General features: G+C 49.4%; 1 protein-coding gene across 1 annotated transcript in view; it reads left to right on the plus strand.

The window, feature by feature from the left end:
* CEP164 (centrosomal protein 164kDa) overlaps nucleotides 1–20,682 on the plus strand; it is an 83,442-nt gene that overhangs the window by 55,683 nt on the left and 7,077 nt on the right. Inside the window, exons 9-20 of the mRNA XM_006833981.1 lie at nucleotides 1,615–1,674; nucleotides 3,085–3,111; nucleotides 6,180–6,262; nucleotides 7,233–7,400; nucleotides 8,232–8,378; nucleotides 11,691–11,900; nucleotides 15,946–16,077; nucleotides 16,163–16,379; nucleotides 17,316–17,393; nucleotides 17,633–17,764; nucleotides 18,136–18,258; nucleotides 20,149–20,292. Of these exons, the coding sequence (XP_006834044.1) occupies nucleotides 1,615–1,674; nucleotides 3,085–3,111; nucleotides 6,180–6,262; nucleotides 7,233–7,400; nucleotides 8,232–8,378; nucleotides 11,691–11,900; nucleotides 15,946–16,077; nucleotides 16,163–16,379; nucleotides 17,316–17,393; nucleotides 17,633–17,764; nucleotides 18,136–18,258; nucleotides 20,149–20,292 (1,521 nt within the window). The remainder of the gene's footprint in view (nucleotides 1–1,614; nucleotides 1,675–3,084; nucleotides 3,112–6,179; nucleotides 6,263–7,232; nucleotides 7,401–8,231; nucleotides 8,379–11,690; nucleotides 11,901–15,945; nucleotides 16,078–16,162; nucleotides 16,380–17,315; nucleotides 17,394–17,632; nucleotides 17,765–18,135; nucleotides 18,259–20,148; nucleotides 20,293–20,682) is intronic.

Consider the following 20,682-nt stretch of genomic DNA (forward strand, 5'->3'; position numbering starts at 1 on the left):
AGAGAGAGAGAGAGAGAGAGAGAGAGAGAGATTACTGAGCTATGATGAGGACCAGCGTTCATGGTTTCTTTGTCCCAGACCTTCCACCCAGCCTGCTGTATCCTGGTTTCTTTTGCCAGGCCTGTATCTAAGGGGAATAGTTTGGGGTGCTTTTTTTGGCCAAGCATTATCTCTAGAAACTCTTCTCCATCTGTTTGGAGGAGGCAGATCAAAGAGAAGGGATTAATGGGAGAGGGTCAGGGATGAACAGTAAGATTTGAGGGGTACAGTGGAATTAGAAGGCTGTGTACTTCAGTCTCTCACTGAGCCATGGGCTTAGGAGGCAGATGGCAGCTACATTAAGTGAAGTAGAACTCAAACTGAAGGGAAAACATCACCGAAAAGAAGAAAAACCCACACACTAGGAAGGGAAGGCAAAAAGTCATTGTTGTTGGCATACACCATCCATGAAGAATAGCCTTGTCAGAGAACATTTTGAGGCCAAGAGTGTGGCCCTTTGAAAGGAGTCACCCATGTGGAGAAACATGCCCATCAGCATTTTTCTTCTCTCTGGGAGTGGAGGGAGGAAGTCTTAGACAGCAGGACCAAACCTTGGCTGGGCGGCCTGCCATTAATCAGGGCTGATGACAGAACTGTCCCCATTAACATGCTGTCAGGTAGCAATCCTTTACTTGATCCAGCTGGGATCTTGGGAGGGGTTGGGCTCATGGTCCTGTGGCAGCTAAAGGGCAGGAAGGAGCTGGCACCAGTGTGGGCACTTGCTGACTGTGGAGGAAAGTCACTAATTAATCCCCATTGGCCAGAGGGGCATGTGCATGGGGAGGGGAAGAAAGGAGCTGGAGAGGAGCCCCAAAGCCTTATTTCCTGGCTGCCCACAGGTTTCCCGTGCTCTTTGGCCTCCCTCCTGGTGCTCTAGTTGGACGCTGGATGGGGAGAGACAGCTGGGGAGTGAAATGCTTTGCAGCTTGTGTCACAGGAAGAGCTTGGTCTTTGGAGTCAGCCCAGGGGTACATCTGACCGGGCTCCCCCTGGCTTATCTGCTGGGTGACCTTGGGTAAATGAATTGTGTCCTCAAACCTGCTTCCACATCTATGAGACGGACCTACAAGCATCTCAGTCATTCAGTGTTGTTTTTGTCCTCGTCATTTGATTATGAAAAATACTAAACATACAGAAAGGTTCAAAGGACGTTACGGTGGACACCCATGTGCTCACCACCTAGAGTCTACAGTTCACATTTCACCATATCTGCTTTTTCACATCTCATCTCTGTCCATCAGTTCGCAGGATCATTTGGAAGATTAAGTTTATCAAACCCAAACCAAGCCTGTTGCTGTTGAGTTCATTCCTACTCATAGTGACCCTATAGAGCAGGGTAGAATTGTCCCCATAGAGGTTTCCAAGGCTGTCATCTTTATGGTAGTCCACTGCCGCATCTTTCTCCTGCGAAGTGGCTGGTGGGTTCGAACCATCAGTCTTTCAGTTAACAGCTAACACCACCAGGATGTCAAAATGTCTAGCATGGTGTCTGGCACATAGTAGGTGCCTTTCTGGGAGGCTCGAGTTGGGGTGGAGGAGAAGCTCTGGTGGACCTTCCATTTCCACTGTCTCTAGGACTTTGGTTTTCGCAGCCGGATCACGGAGCACCTGTTGGATGTTGGTGTTCTTTCCCCGGTCCTGAAGGAAACCGATTGGGAGGTAAGTCTCTCTGGGTGGGTGAGTAGGCTGGGGCCTCACTCTCTTTGGCAGCCACCTTTTGGAGTAACTCAGAGCTGAGCCCCACCTACTCCTGGGTGCATTCCTGGGCATTCCCTCCCGTCTTCCTCATTAGGTATGGCCCTGCCTCTGTGTCCCTGGGGTGGGGGTAGGGGATTATGATCATTCCTGTTCAGTTATGCTGTGAATGAAAGCATGTTTCCACATTTATTTATCTGTTTATCCATTCACTCAGCAGCCAAGGGCTGACCACCTGACCTGTTCATGTACTGTGTCACTTGTGAGGTTCTACACAACATGGCCTACTCAACCTTCCAGTCTCATCCTGAGTCCACCTGCTGCGTGCTAGTCACACACAATCCCCCAGTATTCCTGGAGCACACCATCTACTTTCTCACCCCTCTGAGCTGTGCTTTCTTGTGCCCTTTTGTCCCTGCCCTGCCCTTTCTCAGTCTTGGAGGCCCACCACTGATGTTACCTTCTCCAGGAAGGATAAAGTGTTCCCTCTCTTTGTGCCTCTTAGTGTTGTGTTTTTTATTTTGTTTTATGGTTATCTGTCTCACCTTCCAGATGTCAGCTCTGTGTGGGCATGGATGTCTGACCCAGAGTAGGGTACACAGATGATTCAAACAGAAATTCTATTGATAAGAAGTTTAAAGCAAAGAAGATAATTTTTTTCTCTTCTCTTTGGGTTTAAGAGAAGAGATTCTGGCACGTCTCTACAAGTTTAAGTGAATGTTTGGTTTAGGTGAAATGGGAATTTGTTGGGTGCAACAAATAAGATGTTTAATAGGAAGTAAGACTGGATGTTCTTTGTGACATGAGCACTGGAGATGGCTGAATGTTTCGGCCAGTTGCCTTTATTTGAGCATCACCTGCCCCTCTGAGCTATGGGCCACTGCCTACCTACCAGGCTCCCACTGGATCTTGGCCATTCTCATTTGCTAGAGGAATGTCAAAGCATAACCCAGGGCAGGTGGTATTAACTGGGAGAGTGTGGAGCAGGTGACTTGTGACCTTGACATTTGGTAACTGAAAAAGTTATGAAATTGGCAGGGTAGGTTAGGTTTCTACTGCCCTGGCTTCCAGACCTGGCCAATATCAGAATTACACAAGATCTTTACAAAAGACTGATTTCTAGGCCCTATTGAAGATGTAATGAGGCCAGCCAGCCTTTTTTTGGGTCATGTCACTTGGCGTAAAGCAGTAGCAGGGCTGGCTTGGATGTGGTTCTCATTAGGCACCCCCTGAGGCAGCCAATAGTGGCAGAGAAAACCCTAAGCTCTTCATCATAGCCAGCCATTCAGGGTGTGGGCATGGCTAGGAGCTTAGCTTGGCTGACCAAATAGAACCTGCTGAGAAGGTCAGCTTCTACCTCTCTCCTGTCTTCAGAGTGTGGAAGGGTGGGCCTGGTCTCTTATAGGACAGACAGAACCATAGATGCTGCCCTCTTTGTCCTTCCCATGAGCTCTTATTTAAAAAAATTTATTGTGGTGAAAATATACGTTAATAAAACATATGCCATCTCACTCATTTCTGTCTGTGTAATTCAGTGACATTGGTTACATTCTTGAGGTTGGGTAACCATTCTTGCCTCCCTTTTCCAGATCATTCCACCAATAATAACATACGCTTAGTGCTCACTCAGCAGACTCTCGTCCATTTGGTTGTATCTTCTGAATCTCTTCCAAGGTGGGGGCCGAAAAAAGGCTTAGATCTGAGCTAAGCTAGTTTTTGTTATTTCTTTAGAAAACTCTGCAATTGACATAGAATTCAACTTCACCTACTAAAAATTATACCAGTTGATAAGTTTTGGCTTATGTATGTTGTTGTTAAGTGCTGTCCAGTCGATTCTGACCCATACATATTGACTCTTGATACTCATCAATCAAGACCATTAATGATCATTGTGTTTGTGGCTGTGTGCCACTATTGGTTCTGACTTCATGGGGACCCTGTATAGGATTTCCGAGGCTATAAATCTTTACGGGAGCAGAAAGCTTCATCGTTCTCCCTCAGGAGTGATGACGATGACCTTGTGGTTAGCAGCCTAGCCTACAATCTACTACACTACAAGGGCTCCTTAATAAGGATTGCAAATACATTATAAATAGTAAGTTTTATAATAAATTAGAGAAGTGATGATATAATTATATCAAATAATAGAGAAGGTCAGAGTCCTTCATATTCTGCAGCCTCCCTCTTAGAGGTGAGAGCTAGTGACAATGTCCATTAAAATTTCTTGTGTACCTTTCCAGAAAATTTTCTCTGTTCATGAAGGCATACACCTGTTTTCTGTTTTGTTTATTAATTCCCACGAAAATTAGGATTATGCTGCAGAAAGTGCTGGGTGATGTATTCTATCTTGTTTTCTTTCAAGGTTGTGTAGCATTCCGCTGTATAAATGTACCATGGTTTCTTTACCCAGGGACTGGTCTTTAAATACGAATAAAACGCTAGAGCCCAGTTAAGGATGGGGAAATGGTGTCTCAAACAGTCTGTCTAAAAGCCAGAGGCTCTGAATGTGCTTGCTGTACCTCCTTTGTGACAAATTTTCTCATCTGGTTACTTTGGTCTCTATTGTGGGCTGGAAGGTTCAGGGATTCAGTAAAACTTGACAAAAAGGACCATCTGTCTGGGTTTCTTCCCCAGTGGTATCCCCTTTTCTATGGTGGTGGTGGTGGCTAGAGGCTCACGATTGGTCAGTTCCTCACAGAAATACAGAAGAAATGGGGAGGGAAAGGACAGAAGACTTTTGTCTGCAGCCAGCCTTGCTCTCTGCTTGCCTTTCTCTTCTTAATACACAGCGTACGGCTCTTCCTGGATTCAGGCATCATTTCCTACTTTTTTTTTTTTTCTTTAAAACTTTTTATTGTGAATCAGGTGAAGGTTTACAGAGCATATCATCAGTTATCCAACAATTCATGCACATTTTGTTTCATGTCATTGATTGCAGTCCCCACAATGTAACATTTATCGCACTTCCTCCCTATGCTTCCTGTTTCCATTTTTCCTTCTTTCCCACCCCTTCTGAGCTTTGCCCTTGAATCCCCCAGTTTTTATTAACAATCGCCCCACTTTACTACCCGTCCTTATAGTTTAGTTTGTAAAATGGAGTTCTCCCCCCTTAAAAAGTGAGAGAAAAGTGTTCAGTGAACTCGTGTCATTTGTGTGTGTGTGTGTGTGTGTGTGTGTGGATGTTGTGAATGGTCCAGCGGTGGGCGGGTGGTGTGAGGACAGCAGGCCTTCTACTGTGTGTAACCTCTGTCCGAGCGGATGTGATCTGAAGAGGCAGCACCCACAGAGTCCGTCTGCTGCAGGCACCGGGAGGTACTTGCGTGCTACATGCCTATTTATAATGGGATCTGGGGGAGCCAGGGTACAGTTCAGGCCCTGCCTGCCCTCCATCACCCATCCAGATGGCAGAGCTAGCCCCAGCTGTTGAGCTCAGGCTGCCAGTAGAGAGGGGGTTACTGTGAGCACAGGACTGGAGACCCCACTGGGGAAGACAGAGTGAGCTGTCTCCTGCCCCATCTCTCCTGCTAGCCCTGGTGTCCCAGAACAGACGGGGTGGTGGGGGCGGGGTTGTCTGTGTGACATAAGGACTGCAGGGCCTAGGCTGGGGGAGAGGGAGAGGAGTGTGGGAAGAATTGCCTTCATTGGTGGCATGTCTTCTTTGAGTAGAGTTTTGCATATAAGGTCTAATTGAATCCTTGCAATCAACCCTGTAGGCCGGTGGTTTGTTATCCCATTTGACAGTGCAGGAGTCAGTCTTCCCAAGAAGGAAGTGTAAGAATTTAGGGTTGGGTATAGGCCGTGGCCCCTGTGGCTGAGTCCACTGGGACACCACCCTGTAGAAAATATTTGAAACGCTCAAGAATAATTCTTTTTCCCCACCATCTTGCGACATTTGCCAAGACTCCCGAGCTTTTAAATGAAATAATAATAATAAAATTTCTGCCTGGGGAGGTGCTTCATTAGATACTTAGGGGATCTGGGTGCTTGGGGAGCTGGGGATGGAGCTGAAGCATCCTTTGTCTTCCTTCAAATGCTAGGATGCTCCCATTTTGTCCAGGTTCTTCCTCTTAACGGACTTGTCTTCTGCCCGCAATGCTTCCCACTTAATTTCAGTATCCCGGTATATCCCTGGCCCTGGGAACTCTGGGGCTTCATGGACTTGAGGTGTACACGGTTGTCTCTGCTTGCCTTTTGGAATCGACAGTGAAGTCTTCTGACAGCAGGAGGTGGGATTTTCTCCTTCATTCGCTGGCTATGGCTGTGCTGGTCTGACTCTCCAGCCCCGGGGGCTTCACTATTCAGTGGACAGGGCTTTTGTTTCGTGTCCCACGCAGTCCTTACCCACTATGCAGAGTGTGTGTGTATGTGTGTGTGTGTCAGTAGGAGGCTTAAGACCCAAATGCAGCTTCCTCCCATATACACTCTCCACTGCTTCTTACTTACAGGCCCAGGAGTTGGGAAGAGAGAAGGTTGACAGCCAGTCCAGCCAAGATGAGTCGCAGAGTGTGCGGTCCAGAGGCTCTGAGAGGTACAGTACACAGGAGGCTGCCATGAGCTGAGAGGCGGAGCGCACCTTTGGGATGGTGCACACTTGGGTATGAGCATGGCTTCAGTACTGCTGCCTGGAGGCAGACGATGGGCTGGCTGGATGACATGCAGGATCTGTGTGTGTATGCACGTGTGTGTACAAGCATTCTGTATTTCTGATTCCGCACCAGCACAGGAATGTGTGTGTATTTGGGGGGACTTATTGCATATGTCAAAGAGCTCTGGTAGTGTAGTGGTTACAAATTGGGCTGCAAACTGCAAGGTCAGCAGTTCAAAACTCCCAGCTGTTCTGCGTGAGAAAGATGAGGCTTTCTGCTCCCGTAAAGATTTACAGCCTCAGAAACCCTGCACAGAGTTGCTATGAGTTGGAACCGACTCCACGACACATAACAACAACAACAACAGTGCATATGTCACTGGGTTGGGTGGATGAAGCGTGTGTGTGTCTGGCTGTGGTTCAGGACCGGAGCGTCCTGCTGGGGTGCCAGGGCCCTGCCACATCGGAAATGGTTGTAGCTATTAGTGTGTGTATGTGTGACAGGCCCGAGCCATTATCAGAGAAGGGCCACCACCCTGGAAGTGGAAGGGAGGTGAGATCATTCCACTTTTTGCATCTTGAAAAGCTATCAGCATTCTTACTTCCATAAAACCATCGCTTCATGTTTTTTCTATAATCTGACCATTGGAGACTGGCTTCTCCCCATTTTCCCCTCAGTTCTGCTGTCCCTCCCCTGACCCCAGTGATGGGATAACTAGGAGTGGGTGCAGCTGTCACTCCTGGGGGGGAGGCAGTGCAGCCTGACTCCCTCCCAGGCTGAAAGAGCATTCAGGAGGGTGCCTCTTCTTCCTGAGTACTTACCTGCCCTCTGTGCTGTGGACAAGGTGGGGTCTAGCCTGCGGGGTTGGTGACATCCTGCCCTCCTCGCATCTCTTCCTGCTGCTCTCACTAGGCTATCTCCTTCTCTTCTGCGTGGGGAGTGGCTCCCGAGTCCCCTTCCCAGCCAGGCCATTGGAGGAAGGACCCCACAGGTTCCAGCAGGGCAGTCTGAGCAGGAGGAGGCAGGGGAGCCTGGGCAGGGGTCGGCAGCCAGCTCCACCGTGCCTGTTTCCCTCCAGAGGTAAGAAGGAGCAGAGGCCTCCCTGTGTGTAGTTGGTGTGCCTGCTGATGCTGGGATGAGGCGAAGCATGGGGTGCGATGGGCTTGGAGAGGGAGGTGAGAGAGTAGGGGTGAGCTCGCAGCCTAGGCAGTATTAACAGATTCCAGTTAGCATCCCTTTGAGCTGGAAGTGAGGAGACCTGCTTTTCCGTAGTCCTCAGTCTGGAACAGAATTTGGATGCTCAGTCTAGTTAGGGGAGCTTAGAGACGCTTTGATGTCAAAGTATCTTTCTGCCAAGGCCTGGGCAGACACTTAGCTGTGGCCCTGGCTGGTCTCTTCCTACCAAGGGAACTCTTTTTCCCATTGCCCGCCCTGCCAGCACCTTACCCCCATGGTGCCACGAAACCCAAATGAAACCCTGTTGTGCACTAATCACCAGGGTACAAAGGTGCGGAAACCCTTACCTCAGGCTAGCTGAGAGGTGCAGAGCTTGGTATACGTTTGCTAGTTCTTCTGTTCCACTGGGTGGGCTTAGAATCCATCCAGCTGGAATGAATCACTGGGGTAGGTGTTCAGTTCGAAGCCTCCATTGACTGTGTGCTGTGTGTAGAGCGTCTCTGGGGGCCGTCACCCTCTGCTTCCCACTTGGGTTGTGAGTCTCTGATGGTCAGTGTGAAGAGCCGGGGAAGAGGTGGGGAGGGGAGAGTGAGGCCTGCAGCCCGAGCTGGGGAAACTTGGTTGGGGCTGTCCCTCTTGTCCGCAGCACAGCTCGTTTGACCTTGAATGGGGTGACCCTAGGTCTGCTTGCCTTCCTAAGAGCTTTAACATAGTTGCTTCCTTCTTACCATCAAGGGAGCATGGCCTAAACCCACCTGCTGCCCACGAGAGGGGTGTGGAGCTGCGCTCCCAGGCCGAGGAGCTGGGTGCTGGGCAGGAAGAGGCTGAGGAACCTGAGGAGCAGGTGGCAGTCAGCTCCATCCCAGCAGTCTCTGCAGAGGTGTAAGGGCCCATTGTAATGTGTCTGTCCCTGTCCTCTGTGTGTATGGGTGGGTTAAGTGCCCGTCTACCGTTGGGAGGGGTGTGGGGACACACTGAGTGTGCTCTTGGTGCTCTGGACGCAGCCTGGAGAGCCTTAAGCAGCTGACACTGAGTCTCACGTGGGTTCACATTGTTCCTCAGGGCTCCTTGTCAGCACCTGGGGGTGAGGGTGGGGGCCAGAGAGACCTCCTGGCTCACTGGCAGAAACTTGGTCAATCATGTTCCCCCTCTACCAAACTGACCTTGTGGTCCAGTGCATTATCTCACAGCACCATACCAAGGGCTCCTTGACCAGCCATAGCAGTGTGCTTTCTTTAAGGACAGGAGGCAAGTGTGAGTCAGTGAGAGGACGATCTGGCATGAGATCCAAGGGGTCTCTAGTGGGGTGGGACTGGGTCAGGCTCCTCCCTGGCTGCCTTGACTAGTGAATCCCCTTACTTTGGTTGTTCTGTCATCCCAGTGAGGCTACCCTTGCTGGAGTCTCAGAGACACTTGTTGGCCATGAAGTTTAAATGTACACACTGCATTTAGGAAATACCTTCTCCTTTTCTGAACTCTTCCAGACCCCAGGACTAGCTTGTTGTTCATCTTCACAGCTACATGAGGAATTGATTGGTTTTTTTTTTTTCTGGATTCTGTGGGGAGTAGCTCTGTGTCTGGCAACTTCCAAAGATATAGCCCAGCCATAGCCAAATGGGTTCAAAATCGAGCAGGCCAGAGAGTAGGCAAGGCTAGGAGCAGCCAGCCACCACTGCCACAGGCTTTGTAGCCAGAATGCCCAGGGCTGAGAAACAGGAATCTCCTCCCTTCACCATCCTAGCATCTTCCTTGCGTTTATATTTATAGACAGTAAATGAATCGAAACCACCGGCTTGAGTATGAGAGGAGATTTGCACTCTTTGATTCCAATCCAGGTTTTAACATATTCTTTTCTGTGGCAGTACACCTATTTCACCATCTTCCTGAGGTACCATTTCCCTCCCTGCCTGCCTTCGTATGCCTTGCAGCTGCTTTGTGACCAGCCTGAGATGATTATCGTCTTGTAGAGCCTCCTATTTGCCATTAACTTAGAAACTGGGTCTCGTTGATGCTGATACCTGAGGAGTTGGCCTAGAAATGAGAGCTGTCTCTTCCTCTGGCATCATCGACTTCCCAGTTGTCTCATAGATCTTCAGGGACACTGTTTACTGCCTTGGACCTAAGCTGGGAGCTGGAGATACTAGATCTTTAAAACCAGGGTTGGGAGAAGAGGTCCACCAAAAACTGCCCCACCTGTCTGCGTGCCAGGTGTGCAAGCACACGCACTGGTGTGTGGAGCTTGGGTGCACATTGCCCGTCTTTCTGCAGCATCTGTCCCTGGGGCTCCACGTAGCTCTGCAGCCCACAGGGAAGAAAGACATTAAAAGGTACCAGCTCAGGGAAAGAAAGATGTTTTCAGCCAAGGTTGGAAATGAGTTGGAGGGTTGATGAGGCGGAGAGCTGTGGCAGTGAGTGGGGTGCGGGGGAGGCTCTTTCCGAGGGCAGGATTCTCAGAGGAGATGGCAGCTGCATCTCTTACATCTGTTGGGTTGTGTCCGGGGCCTGAGAGGAAGCCGAGGTTTGAAAGGAGGGAGGAGATGGGAGCAGAAAAGAATGCAAAGCTTTAGACGGTTTCTGGTCTGAGCCATGGTTTTACGTAGAGGGAAGGGGGGAAGGTCTTAATGGTCTACTTCAGAGAGGTCAGCCACAGTCTATGTCTGCCTTCTCTCTGGCCTCAGAGTCGTTGTTTCCTTCTGTTCTGCTCTGATCCTGTCCACTGCCTTCCATCTGCTGTGGGGCTGCAGCCGGAGGGAGAAGGGCTTCTGAGTCCCCAGCAGGGATGATGGGCCCCTCCGGTGTGACTCCGCCCTCTGATTCGGGCCATGCTCAAACCTTCCTGCTGAGGTCACCTGAGCTACCTGGCCAGGCCTGCAGCTACCTGAGAACCAGCATGAGAAGTGTGATGATTGGGTGCCAAGACCCATTTCTTAACACCATGTGATAATGGTTGGTGGTTATATGCCGTGTAGTTGGTTCTGACTCATAGCGGCCCTGTATAAGATTTCCGAAGCTGTAAATCTGTACGGGAGCAGAAAGCCTCATCTTTCTCCTGCAGAACAGCTGGTACTTTTGAACTGCTGACCTTAAGATTTGCAGCCTGATTAGTAACCACTACGCTACCAGAGCTCCTCAACACCATGTAGACACCTGGTAGTACAAAGCTGTTCTGGGAGGCTAAATACTTTATCCTGCTTCCACTTTCATTGCTCAGAATGTTCTCAGGGTTTCTCTTTGGGAATTTCCTTCAAGAACCAGAATACCAACTTCGTTACACTTTATAGCTATCTTTTTAACTGAAACAATTACTCCTTGTCTTACCCTGACCATAGTCAATCCAGGCTTGTTCTAGATCTCTCTTGCTCATTTTCAAACATTGACTGTACTGTGTTGTTGCTGTTAAGTGCCATTGAGTCTGTACCAATTCATAGCAACCCTGCATAGGGTTTCTGAGGAGCGGCTGGTAAGCTTGAGCTGCCAACCTTGTGGTTCAAAGCAACCTTGCAGTCCAGAGCATTAACCCACAGCACCACACTAGGATGAGAGGATGATAATGTGCCCTCCCCAAGATCTGGAATCATGGCCTCCCTGCAGACCCCCTTGCTCCTGTCCCTGGCTTGGGAAGGGTGTCCTCCTTGGCACCGTTGGCAGTGTGGGAGAAGAGTGTCCTATTCGTGGACCATGGCAGGAAAGTGCAGGATTCATGGGCTAGTTTAGGTCTTGGTGTCAAGAGACAAACTACTGCTGCTCTCGCTGGCTCATATTCAGTACCTCTGTTCAATTTAGGAGGCAGAGAACAGCATTAGGGGACTGTTACCAAATTGCTAGCACGAGCTGTAAGCAGCAGTGGAGCCAGGAGCCCTTTGGGGCAGGGGCTGCACTAGGAAGGGGCAGAACTTCACTTTTCTCTGCTGCTGTCAGACCTTGAGCCACACACAGTTTCTAGCTACAACCTAACAGGCCTCCTGAGAGCCTTAGATGGGCTGGTCTCCTCCCTGGACTCTTGGGCACTACGGTGGGGCTTGTCTTGAGACACCAATGAGAGGAGTTCCTGCCTGCCCTTGGGTGACCTCACTTGCTAAATGCTCCCCGTTAGGATTCTGCACTTATTGTCCTGTATCTGTATAAATACTTGGTGTGCTGAAAGCTGGGTGGGTAGTAAGATTGCGGTGCTATGCTGTTTTCTACCCTTGGAAGGCGGTTCACAGAGCCTGCAGCTCCCCCAAAGCAGCTCTCAGAGACTGCTCTGAAGGCCATGGACGAGGCAGTGGCACAAGAACTCGAGCAAGAGCAGAAGCAGCTGCTGGAATCACGGCAGGAGAAGATACAACTACTGCATGAGAAGCTGTGGCAAGAGGAGGAAGAGGAGATCCTCCAGCTTCGCCAGCGGAAAGAGAAGTCTCTCAGGTCCTGCTCCTTCCCTTAGGCAAGCTCCCGGGGCCTCACAGTCACGTGGGGGAGTGAGGGATACACTGATGCCCGTGGCCCCACCAAGACGCCTTCTCAGTGCTGGAAAAATGGGGCACCCGGCCAGGACATGTGCCCGGGAGTTGTTGGTGTTGTCAGGTCAGTTCTGACTTACAGTGACCCTGTTTGCAACAGAACACTGCCTGGTCCACTCCTGCGCCATCCTCACAGTTGTGGCTCTGTTTGAGCTCATTGTTGATACAGTAGCTACTGTGTCAATCTTATCTCAATATGGGGCTTTCTCTTTTTCACTGACCCTCCACTTTACACCAAGCATGATGTCCTTCTCCAGGGACTGACCTCTCCTGGACAGTATGTCCAAAATGTGACAGACATATCTCGCTGTCCTCGCTTCTAAGGAGCAGACTGTACGTCTCCCAAGACAGATTTGTTTGTTCTTCTGGCAGTCCATGGTACTTTCAGTGTTCCTCACCAACTCCATAATTCAAGTGCATTGATTCTTCTCTGGTCTTCCCTATCGAATATCTAGCTTTCGCATGCATATGAGGAGGCTGAAAATACCATGGCTTGGGGCTTGCTTGGTTTTTGGTTTTTAACACTTTAAATGAACCCAGGTGGCACAATGGTTAAGCTCTTGGCTACAAATCCCCCCAGAAGGTTGGTAGTTTGAATCTATGAGTTGCTCGACCAGAGAAAGATTTGGTAGTCTCCTTCTGTGAAGACTGACATCCTGTAGAGTCTCTGTGAATCAGAATCAACTCGATGGCAATGGGTTTCCAGCTAGGACAGTAGGATTACACTGTTTTTTTTTTTTTTGAGAGATTCCACTGTTCCATGGACTTCATATACATTAATTTGTTTAGTTCTCAGAACAACTCTTGTGAGATATTATTAACCTCATTTTATAGACTCTATAATGCAAAGAAACTGAGGCATAAAAAGATTAAGTCACTTGTCGAAAGTGTCATAGTTAATAAGAAACAGGATTAACTCTAATTTGTCCAAAGTGTCATAGTTAATAAGAAACGAGATTAACCCAGGCAGTCTGTGTTCTTTCTGTTTTAAAAAAACCAAAAAACATTTTTCTGTGCTTTTGGTGAAGGTTTGTTTACACAGCAGTGTAAGTAGTTTCCCACTTAACAGTTTCTGCACAATTGTTCAGACACTGGTCATATTCTTCATAATACTTGAAAAGTCTCAGTATATGTGTTCTGGTTGTTTTGTTTTCACTAATCCAGTTTCCCTGTCCCCTTACATGCTTGTCTTGGTCTCATAGCAATGATTTTTTGAAAAAGACTGCAGTCCTCACGCTCACCTGAGATTCTTTATTTTCTGAGCTCATTTGTTATGTACCTGAAAGGTGACCTCAGGGGCACTTTGGGGCCAGGGTTTCAAGAATGTCACATGACAGTAGTCTCAGGGAATCTTCCAATCTCAACCAGCCCTGTAAGTATGATTTTTTTTTTTTTTTTTAAAGGAATTTGAAGTCCTGTTCCTTATTTCCATCTATCAGGGAGCATCTGTTGTGGCCCTGGTCAGAATGGTTAGTAATAGCAGGGCACCGTCTAGTTCTTCTGTTCTCAGGGTAGATGAGGCTGGTGTGGTTCATGTAGACGACTCTGACAGCCTTTGGTTTCCTTTTCCTTTTGCTCTGGATGAGTAGAGATCAATAGTTGTATCTTAGATGACCATGGAACCTACTTTCTGAACCACTTCACTAGCCTCTAAGGAAGGAGCTTTGTTTGGGAGTCATTGCCCTGTTGGAATCCCATGAGATGGTAAGGATCACATAGATTTTGAGGTGATCTTGACCAGTAGCTAGAACTTTCCATTTCACTGTAGCTGGCCTCAGATAAGCCACCTAACCTAGGTTGGGCCTGTGTAATATGATTGTGTGTGTATGTATATAAAAAAAAGTTAGATATTTATTTTTATTAAAGAAAAAGACAGTCCAGGGACGGTATAGTGGCACCACAGACTCAATAGGGTCCCCTGTCTGCTCTGCCATCTCTAATGCAGGTTTTCTATATGGTCTAGAATAGTTGCAGGAGCTCCAGCCATCGAGTCTATCTCCAGACAGGAAGACTAGGGGCAGGGTACAAAAGAGGTACCTTTCAGCTCGGTCTCTTTTAAAGGAGATTTCCTGAAAACGTTGCCCATTAGCTTCTGCTCATATCTCAGTAATTAACCCTAGTTGCAAAGGAGATTTGGAAATGTAGTCCCTTTGCTGGACCCATTTATCCAGTAGAATAAAATCAGGGTGCTGTTAGTAAGGAAAACAGGGAGCATGGATATTGAGGAGGTAATAAACAATCTCTACAGTCCAAGGATGAGAAAGGTGAGCACACTTCATTTACTTGGCAGTTTAACTCAAGGCTGCATCTTCTCTTCTTAGACAAAACTTCTAAGAGTAGTAGAGAAATTCTTTTTGTACCTTCCTTTTCGAAGAAATTCTCTTCCGGGTCATGTTGTGTTAGGTTTGAGTTCTCTGAAGGGGCAGCACACAGCTCTTGGTGGCGTGAGGACTGGGTAACAACACGGTTTGTGTAAGCATTGGGGGTGTCAGTGTGGGGTGAGATGGTCACTTTTGCTGGACTGTAGGAGCCCTGGTAGTGCCCAGCTGCTCACTGAAAAGTTGACTATTAGAACCCACCCAGCAACCCTGTGAGAGAGAGACATGCTGGTCTGCTCCCACAAGGATTGGTTGGTTGTTAAATGCTGTAAAGTTGGTTCCAACTCAGGGTGACCCTGTATAAGGTTTCCTAGGAGCTGCTGGTGGGTTTGAACTATTGACCTTGTGCTTAGCAGTCCCGTGCTTATCCTATAGCACTACACCAAGACTTGTAGAAAACCCGAAGGGGCCGCTCTTCTCTGTCACAGGGGATCGCCATGAGTTGAAACTGACTTGATGTCACTTATCAGCAGTGTTGTTGTTATTAAGTGCTGTCAAGTCAGTTCTGACTCATAGTGACTGATCCTGTTTCCAAGGGTTTCCAAGGAGCAACTGGTGGGTTTGAATTGCCGACTTTGTGGTTAGCAGTCCAGTGCTTAAGCACCACAGCAGGACTCCTGCAATAACAGCATAACTTTCATGGACTGCTAACTGCAAGGTCAGCAGTTCAAACCTACCAGCTGCTCATTGGAAACCCTATTGAGGATCACTATGAGTCATAACTGATTCTGTGGCACTTAACAACAGCAACATATAGAGTCAAGGTTTCTTATAGTTTGGGGCTGGGTGATGCTGTTTGAATTCAACAAACATCTGTTCAACACCTGCTTGATCAATTGCTATATTCAGCCCCTGGGATATGCCATGCTTTAAGATAATATTCTTTCTCTGGAGAAGCTTCCAGACTTGACAAAGACAACAGACCTACACCAGATTAATTATGATGCAATGTATTGCTCAGTACAGGGCAGTATGGGTAAGAGAAGTCCACGTACAAGTGCGATAGGAAAGGAAAGGCTAACTGACCTGCCTGGAGGGAGTTGGAAAGACTTCCTAGAGAGGAAGTGACATTTGAACTGGGTGTTGAGTGATGAACATGTTCACCAGGCACAAAAGGTAATTATAGGCAGAGGAACCAACACAAACAAAGGCCAAGAGGCATGGAAGAATGTGATTTGGAGATGGAGACTCTTCTGATGTGGCTAGAATGGCATTTGTTCGTGGGGAGTGGAAGCATATGGAAACAGACTATATCAGTGCTTGAATGGTTACCATGTTGAGGTGAATGTAGGCAAAGGGCAGCCTTTGGAAGAAATGTTGTTCTGGGGTCAAGTAGCCTGCAAGCCGCTTCCTGTGGCAAAGGGTACAGGTGGGGTTCATGACCTCTCCTTTACCTTGGTCAATTATGCTAGGCAGCATAGTCTCAGAGACTGAGGCGAGATCCATCTTTATGAGTGAGAGTGTTTCATAGATAGGCTACAGGGCTAATGGAGCCTGAGAGCCAGGGATCATGACTAAAAGAGGAAGACATCTGTGGGCCTTCAAATAAACTCGCCTCTCCTTTCCCTCCAGTGCCCTGAAAGAGCAGCTGCAGAAAGTCACTGAGGAGGAGGAGGCTCGGTTGAGAGAAGAGGAAAGACAGAAGCTGTCCCAGCTCCGAACCCAGGTCCAGTCAAATGCACAAGCAGATGGAGATCGAATGAGGTTTGAGTGTGTCCTGTGAACTGCCCAGCTCTGAGGGGTTGACCCCCAAGTGCATGGGCCCATCCCTTCCTTTCCATCTTCCCAGGGCTGAGCAAGAGGCTTCTCTGCAGAGGCTGAGAGAGGAGTTGGAGGCTCTACAGAAGGCCGAGAGGGTCAGCTTGGAACAGAAAAACAGACAAATGCTGGAGCAACTCAAGGAGGAGATGGAGGCTTCAGAGAAGAGAGAGCAGGCGGCCCTGAGAGCTGACAAGGAGAAGGCTCTGCAGCAGCTGAGGGAGCAGCTGGAGGGGGAGAGGAGAGATGTGAGCAAGTTGGGCTCTATCGTGCCTCTCAGCCACCTGGGCAGGGACTGATGCCTAGGAAGAGGCTGGGGCCAGCCTCAGGTGTGCAGGGTTTGAAGCCAGGCACAGATAGGCACAGGAGACTGCGTGCTGACTGTCTGGGACCCGGTACTCCACAAACCTAACTGGCTTCAGGGAGATGCCAGCCCTGGTCTCCCTGACAGAGTAAAGGATGTCCCTTCTTGGGCTGGTCTGGGCTGGCAGCAGTTGCTGATATAGCCTGTGGTGGTGGAGCCATCTGAGGTTTAAAGGACAAAGGGATTTGGGAAGATGTTATAACAGAGAACTGAAACCAGAAGAGAGGTCTCAGGACAAGGATGCACCTGAGTTGACTTTCCATTTCTCTTTCTTGTCTCAGAGAAAACATTTAGAAGAGGTTTCTTTTCTTTTTTTCCCTGTTGTCCCATTCCCTCTCCCTCCAATCTCTTGGTTTGTCTGCAGTTCACTAGAACTTTTTTATTTTTGCGGGGACGGGTGGAGGTTTTCTTAGATGCTTCAGCTATCAGATGAAGCCGATAAAACACAGCAACTCACAGAGAAAACTGCATTGTACTGCAAATACTTGAGGAGGCTGAGTTGAAACCTTCACCTTGCTCTGCATTGGGTCTTATAGTCCTGAGAGTCTTTGTGTATGCCTGGGTCAGCCCTGAGGGTGGGACTAGTGACCTGCGGCTTACTGCCCTTCACCTCTGGCTTCATGTTCTTGTTCACGTACCAGTTGCAGACCTCAGGGACTGAATTATCCCAGAGGAACAAAGATGTGCTCATGATTCCATCTGTCACTTAGCTCAACGTGGGGGGCTGGGGATGGTCCTCCTGACTCTTCTTCCCCCATGGTCAGTCCATGGCCAGCCCTCCCTGCCCTGCCCCTTTCATGGGCCCTTTCTTGCTCCTCAGGCTGTGGTCACGCTGGAGAGGGAACATAGTGCTGAGCTGGAGAGGCTCCGTTCCTCCTTGGAGGCCCAGCACAGAGAGGTGAGACAGAGCTGGCCCTGTCCCCACCAGGTAGAGCCTGGACTTCCTGGTCACTGAGTGGGAGCCTCAAGACCCTCTCTGGGCTGGTTGGTAGAAGCGCTCACCCCCATCCCTGGCCCCTAGGGAGGGAGCCTCCCTCACTCTCCAGGGCCTGGATGCTAGGTCTCTGGGAAGTGAGTGCCCCCTGGCAGCTCTCCGGTGCTCACCGGGGGTCCCACTCCCCTGTGCCGGGGCCTCAGGTGGTTTCCAGCCTCCAGAAGAAGATGGAAGAAGCTCAGCGGAAAGAGGCTGCCCAGCTGCAGGAGGGCCTCGGGCGGGTGGAGCAGAGAGCACAACAGAAGGTTTACCAAGTGATGGAGTATGAGCAAGAGGTGAATGAAGGTCTGCTGCTTTAGCATTGCGAGTACTCGCATAGACTCTTCTGGGCTGCCTGCCCATCTGGCCTGTGCCCTTCAGTTTGCTCTGGACGCCTCAGAGGGGCTTAGAACCTGGGCTCCATTCTGATGCTTCAGTTCCCTCAGGCTGGGGACTTCACCTCTGTGACACTGTGTGTGTGGGGTGGGTGGAGAGTGGGGCTGGGTGTTGGGGGCAGATGTGCTATATATATGGTAGGATGCGTCTATGGTAGTACTCCAGGGGGTGTTGGGGAGGTGTGTGCATGTTACATGGCGCATGAGTCCCACGTGCTGGTCCACCCTCGAGCCTGTATGCCCCTCGAGCCTGTGTGTCGTGTGCCCTGCAGCTCAGTAGCCTTTTGAGAGAGAAGCGTCAGGAGGTGGAACGGGAGCACGAGAGGAGGCTGGACAAGATGAAGGAGGAGCACCAGCAGATACTGGCCAAGACCAGAGAGCAGTATGAGGCTGAGGTGACTGTCCATACCCTTCTCCCCAGCAGGCGTCCATCCTAGTGGGCTGGGAGGGCAGGGGAGAGGGTCAGGGAGAGTGGAGACTTTCCCAGACTGTGCGGTGGGGAGCGCCTTCCCTGCCTCTCCTCTCAAACAGTGGAAAACCTCCCCCTTAGGAGCGGTGGCTCTCCTTTCGATTCTTTTAATGACAGTCATTGTTTGTTAGGTGCCATCGAGCTGGGTCCTACTCATAGCGACCCTACACACAACAGAACCAAACACTGCCTGGTCCTGCACCAGCTTCACAATTGTCGTGTTTAACCCATTGCTGCTGCCATTGTGCCAGTCCATTTTGTTGGGAGTCTTCCTCTTTTTCAGTGACCCTCCACTTTTCCAAGCATGATGTCCTTCTCCAGGCACTGGTTCCTCCTGATAATATATCCAAAGTACCAGAGACAAAGTCTCACATCCTCACTTCTAAGGAATGTTCTAGCTGTACTTCTTACAAAACAGATTTATGTGTTCTTCCGGCAATCCATACTCTTCACTAACAACATAGTTTAAATGCATTGATTCCTCTGTGCACTTTCTTATTCATTATCCAGCATTCATATGCATATGAGGTGACTGAAAATATCATGCCTTGGGTCAGGCTCACCCTAGTCTTCAAGTGACATCTGTGCTCTTTAAAGAAAGAGGTCTTGTACAGCAGATTTGCCTAATGTAATACTTCATTTGATTTCTTGACTGCTGCTGCTTCCTTGACTGTTGTTGTGGATCCAACAATCATAGCCAATCTATATCTATCTATCTATCTGTCTATCTGTCTATCTATCTATCTATCTATCTATCTATCTATCTATCTATCTATCTATCATCTATCATCAGCTCTTACTGTCTGTGAGCTGCACAGTTCTTAGCTCTTTTATATGTATGACCTCATTCAGTCTTCACACAGCCTTAGGTGGTAGGCACTGCTATGATCACCACTGAAAAGGTGAGGAAACTGAGACTTGGAGGGCGTTCGCAAACTTTCCCAAGGCCACACCTGGCTACAGAGTACAGGAACTAGGATTTAAGTCCAGGCTGTCTGGCTCTAGAGCCTGCGGTTCTTACCACAACAGGAACATGCCACTGGTATTAACAGAAATGTCAGGGCACCAAGAAATAGACTGGAGTCTTGGTGTGGCGCTGTAGGATAAGCACTGGACTGCTAACCACAAGGTTGGTGGCTCACATCTACCAGCCACTCCTTGGAAACCCTATAAGGGTCACTATGAGTCAGACCCAACACAACAAGAAATAGACTAGTAAAAGCCAAACAATACTTAGATATTACCTGCACTCTCGAAGCCCTTGAAGCTTCAGTTACTTGTGTGGAGTAGGCCCCAGCTGACTTGGCTAGCTCACATTGGGGGTGACCAGTGAGTGAGTGGAAGGGGCTGACTTTACTGCCAGCCAAGTCTGTGCTGGGAATTTAGGCTGATGTTCCAGTAACAGGGTTAGAAACCCAGGCTCTTTCTACAGTCTTCCCCAGGACAGAAATAACTGGCCTGTGATGAAATTCAGTTCAATTCCTACCCAAACCAATTGTGACCTTGCTGAAGATTAGTGGTCATGACTTATTAATGACCTCTCTTCCCCTAAGGAGGACAAATTGTACATGATGGAACAACAGGAGAGTCAGATTCCCAGAGGGAAACTTCCTCATGACACCTGACTGATGTCTGCTTCAACTGCAGAGAGGGGTGCTGGCTCTCTCAGGGAGAGGACTGCCCTCTTGCAGTGCTGGTCTGAGGATGCTGCTGGTTTCCCCCATCTTGTTGGCCCATGGGTGCAGCAGATAGAACTGTGGTTTCAGGGGCCTGAGGGGCCCACTGTTTGTCACCAGCAGCCCCCCTGCCTTGGCAGGAGCGGAAGCAGCGGAGTGAACTCCTAGGGCACCTGACTGGAGAGCTGGAGCGCCTGCGTAGTGCCCACGAACGCGAGCTGGTGACCACAAGGCAGGAGCAGGACAAGCAGCTCGAGGACTTGCAGCGCCGGCACCGGGAGCAGGTGAGGGACCCTGGCCAACATTGGGCCAGGGAGGGGTCTCATTCATCTCCACACAGCAGGACGGAATGGGGGTCTCTCACTAGCCCTCCCTGGGCTAGGCATCTTTGCGCCTGTATTTTCTAGCGCAGAGACCATCCCCTGTGTCAGAAAAGGAGGCCGGCCCCTAGTAAGGACTTGGGGTTGGCATCTTGGCTGGTCCTTGCGCCTGCTGGTGATACATAGGGCCTGGTGTTCTCCTGGGAAGTTTGAGGGGAAGATTGGGAGGAAGCCTGAGCACAGATTGGAGGTCACGGTGCCGTACGGTGGACACAGAAACCCTTCCTTGCCTCCTCAGTGAATGCCTTGCACCCTTTCTCCTTTTGCTCCCTTTTCCTCCACCTACGTGTCTCT

Source organism: Chrysochloris asiatica, unplaced genomic scaffold (assembly GCF_000296735.1).
Source record: "Chrysochloris asiatica unplaced genomic scaffold, ChrAsi1.0 scaffold00008, whole genome shotgun sequence".
Lineage (NCBI taxonomy): Eukaryota > Metazoa > Chordata > Mammalia > Afrosoricida > Chrysochloridae > Chrysochloris > Chrysochloris asiatica.